Below are 4,488 nucleotides of genomic sequence, written 5' to 3'. Positions count from 1 at the left end.
AAACCACAGCTTAATTACCCTGATTAAGCCTGGGAAGCTATTCATTCATGCTTAATAACACATGGGTGAATGTCTTCCCCGGGCCTTATCAGGGTAATTAAGGCATGGTTTTGGGCCATGTGGCAATCTATGAAGAGGGGCAGGACTGCTGAGGCCCCTCAGCTAATCAGAGAGATGAAGGGCCCTGCTGCACTCAGCCTGCAAACATAGCAGCCAGCCCCGAGATCTACGCTCAAAATCAACCGGCCACCTCCTTGAGTTTGGTAGACCCCTAGCTATTATATAGTCCTTTGACCCTTGCTAAAATGAAGTCATAGAAGAAGAACTTGGTAATGGGGAAATGTATCTATGTGTAAGAGTACCTGGCACCATCAGCTGAAAACAATATCCTTCAGGGTACTTCTGCCCATTCCCTTCTGGGTATGAGGAATGAAGCAATCCTTTTAGTCTGTGTGGTTATGTTAGGATGTTGTCAGGCCTTGGGCTTGATTTCCTATCATATTTCATGACCTTTATGGCTTTACAGGTCCTAAGGAAAATATACCTAACATGCTTTAGAATAGTGGGTATTTTAATTTTCAAAATAAAAGTGATAACTCTGTGGAAAAATAACAGGCTATACAGTTATAATAATAAAAAAAAAAGCAAGTAAAGAGATGAACTGGCTTATCTCAATAAAAATGACAGACTAAATCAAAGGATGCTGAGTATGGAAATATCTGGTTTTGAAGCACTAGCCAGTTAAGAGGAGAAAAGGAGCCAGAACTGAAGCAGGAACCAACAAAAGGATTCAGATGTTAGCAGGCTTTTCTCAATCAGCATTTGATCCTTTCCTGTCTAGAGCAAGCTCTGCTGAATTGCTTAAAAAGCAGTGTTAATACAATTCTTTCCTTAAAAATGTCCAACAAGATATTGAATGGCTGATTCTGCCCCTCATTATAGATTATATTATCTAGACCCGAACACCTTAAGGCAGGCAGTACTCTTGGATTTTCTCATTGACTTCTCATAATTAGAGACTCTCCTTTTCCCCTTCTCCCTGTTTCATTCTGAAGCATTTTTAAAGCATTCAGTGTATTACTATTAAACTTGAATATCATCACTTCGAGGTATTTCTGTTAAATGTATTTCGCCAAGCCATGACTGAGAATGAACATCCAACAAATAACATTGCCATCTACTTAGTACAGCTGGCATTTCCTCAACCTTTGTAGTAATAGGATCTCTGGGTATGAAGAGAGAGGCCCTACTGGACTTTTATTTTTCAAGAGGAAACAATTCATAGGGTATGTTGACATTGGCTAGCGGTTACACCCAAAAATAAGCTCCATCTTCCCACTCCTGTACTGCATGCTCCAATCCTGGAGCCAAGGTGGAGAAAATACACTGTGGATACTCTCTGCTGCTGCTCTCAAGGACTGTTTTTGGGGTGCTTGAGAGTGGCAGTAGAAGACATCTCAAATGTGTCCTCACTACCTTAGTTCTGGGGCTGGAGTATATGGTGTGGGAGTGGATGGGTGGGGCGTATTTTTTTTGGCAGTGACCTCAAGGGTTGCGCAGAACCAGTGTAGACATAGCTTACTAAACGCTAAATTATGAATGAGAGATTAAGGAGATCTACTCTGATATCAAGTTTGCAGATATCAAGATAATGTAATATATAATTACAATTAAATCATCAAAGTAGTTGAAATTAATGAGCAGAAATGTATACAAAAGAATTTTGGGTTGAATATCAAAAATCACTTCCTGACAGTTGGTTATTTTAGATTGTTTCCTAAGACAGACTCTGGATGCCTCATCAATTGGACCAATTAAAACAAGACTGGCTGTAAAAACTATGAAATGTAATGTAGAGAACAGCTCCACACTGGAAGTAAGGGAGGACAAGAAGTCCTACAATACAGTGTCTTCCGTTTCTAATTTGAAAGCCTGTGATGTATTAAGCGAGAAAATCTGGCCTTCTTGTAAAGTAATATTGAAAATCATGGCAAGGAAAGAGGAAAAAGAAGACGACGGTACAAATAGAAGTTATTATAGTCTAATAAAAGACCTGACCTGAAGACTTTAAGAACAAATTGAAACATATGAATTTAAGTACACTTTTTTTAATGTTTTACAGTTAATCAGAGTTTAAGGAATGCAGCACTAGAAGATTGTGCTTTATGCCAGGAAACCATATCTTCTTCAGAACTTGCAGCAAAGGCCAGAGATGGGGACTTTGAAGGTACTTGAATATTTCTGAGAATTAAAATAAGGACACACTGAACTAAGGTTCCTAAGCTGCTCATTAGAGCTAAAAGAAAAGTACAGTATAACCTCATAAATTTGGTGCACTCAGGACCAGGCACTTGCTGGAAATTTGAAAATACCAGATTTTTTAAACCAGCGTGGTGGCCAGTCACAGGGAGGGGCGGGGGGAGTGGTAGTGGTGGCTGGTCCTGGAGCAGCAGCTGCACACAAAGCGGTGGCACAGGGTTGTGAATGGTGGTGGCAACCGCCGCGTGCAAGCTTCCCCCTCCACATCTGGGAGGGTCGGGGGCAGTGGCGGCCGGTCCTGGAGCAGCGGGGGAAAGTGCCGGACTTTTGATAATTCCGGATTTTTGGTATCCAGATTTATGAGGTTATGTTGTATTTGAAAGCCTTGTTCTTTTCTGGGAAATGACCTTAAAAATGGTATCGTAGGATTTTCTATACGGTCACGATATCTGATGAAGTGTTCTCACTTTCCCGTCTTAACTATTTTTTCTGACAGCCCTACAAAACACTACCTGGCATCTGAAAGCTATTTCTTACAGCATACACATTTTTGTATCAGAACAGAACAACATTGCATGTGGTGAATACATAACTACGGCTATATATCATATGGGGTTGTGTCTGAATAGGAGGTAAACCACAACTGAGTTACGTAAATCATCCCAAAGTAATACCAACAGACACTTTGGTACCAGACCATTTTGTTGTCTTTTAAATGCCACTTATTTCTGAAAACTCTAAAACACATTTTTTCTGAAAAAATTGTTTTTATAACACTGTTTATACTATTTTACACTATATTCAATATATAAAGCCAATATAAACAGTAGCCCCATTAATGAATCTGTGCTGACTAGGGAGCAAATATTCTAAATGATCAATATTAGGCAATTCTGAGGACTTTTTATATTTATATTTTTATATTTTAAAGTCTGATATCTCGGGGCTAAAAGCAGATGACTATTGGAAGTATGACAGTACCCTATTGCCAATTATATTCAAGCAATTACTTTTCAAAAGCAATTGTCAATAGTCATTTTTGGGTGCCTCAGTTTTTCTGAAAATACAAGTCCCTATTTTCAGCAGCAATGGGCCATGAAATCAGACCATAAACTTGGTAGGGGTCCTGCACTGAAAATGCCCTGTTCTGGGCTGTAGGCCAGCCTAATTCATAATTGACAACAAGAACATGTTAAGTTCTAGAAAGAAACATAAAAGTAACTCAGGTCATTGGAAAGTTAGAGAAAGCATCAGAGGAGATGATTTAATAGGCAAGTGCAGATGATTGTCAAAGGTAAATGGTAAGCAGATGGAGGAGAGCAAGGAAACAATGAGGAAGTGTGGATTAGCATGACAAGCAGTGATATCAGTACACCAGGAGCCTAACTGTTGTTGAAATATGTTCTGTCTACAGTTTTGGTTTGGATATCTTCATAATGAAAAGGATGGGACCAGATTCAGAGTCTGAATATTAATATTCCCTGAAACTCAGTTGTGTGTGAATTTGCGTCACTCTGAGGTTCATGTCTTTGTTTAATATGGAAGCATGTTTTTAAGCACTTTTTTTAGTATCTGCTAAAAATGCTGCATCCTGCATGATGTATCATTTGGTGAGGGGAGTGGATCTTCTAAGACCTTTTAAGGCCAAGCAGAACCAGTGACTTATGTTGGGACCTTGGGTGAGTAATATGACCCATCTCATCTTCACCTTTGGCTCTACTGGAAGCCAGAGTCTACTGGCCCAGACAGAACACCATGCTAGTACGGCTGTACTGGTTCTAGTACCCAAGTTAGTTCATTCAGAAACAGCTAAGGTATCTGCACAGCATTGTACTATGCGGGCTTGCCCTGTTAGACAAGCCAAAAAGATATGGTTCAAGTTATATCGGAGGAGTGAGGTTGTTTCATCTATCTTAAGGTTTTGTATGTGCTACCACAGAAGTAACTCAAGGCTTATATATCATTTAGTGCTTGCTGTACCATGCTGCATATGATGCTTTTCATGTTCAAAGGCACATAAACCTTGAAAATTAATGGTCGCAGTGCCATTGCAAGGCAGGTAGATAAGCATCCATACCCTCCTTTTAATAGATGGTGAAAATAAGACAGCTTAAAACATGGGTTTAGATCAATAGTTCTCAACCTTTTTGAATTAAGGCATCCTTGGAAAATTTCAGCTTTCACTCTTTTATATTGCCATAGTAAAAAAAAAAAAAAAAAAAAAAAAAA

At 39.3% G+C, this 4,488-nt stretch overlaps 1 protein-coding gene across 3 annotated transcripts in view; it reads left to right on the top strand.

The window, feature by feature from the left end:
• Positions 1 to 4,488, top strand: part of ZFYVE28 (zinc finger FYVE-type containing 28) — a 403,791-nt gene that overhangs the window by 362,480 nt on the left and 36,823 nt on the right. For all 3 annotated transcript variants that reach the window (XR_002099255.1, XR_002099254.1, XM_019526250.1), the window contains exon 12: positions 2,123 to 2,227. Coding sequence is in view for 1 of the 3 variants with exons in the window: in XM_019526250.1 (XP_019381795.1) it covers positions 2,123 to 2,227 (105 nt within the window). In the remaining 2 variants the exon portion in view is untranslated. The remainder of the gene's footprint in view (positions 1 to 2,122; positions 2,228 to 4,488) is intronic.

Source organism: Gavialis gangeticus, unplaced genomic scaffold, assembly GCF_001723915.1.
Source record: "Gavialis gangeticus isolate Ggan-Ray unplaced genomic scaffold, GavGan_comp1, whole genome shotgun sequence".
Lineage (NCBI taxonomy): Eukaryota > Metazoa > Chordata > Crocodylia > Gavialidae > Gavialis > Gavialis gangeticus.
The sequence above is the reverse complement of the archived record's forward strand: the minus strand, read 5'-3'. Positions and strand labels throughout refer to the sequence as shown.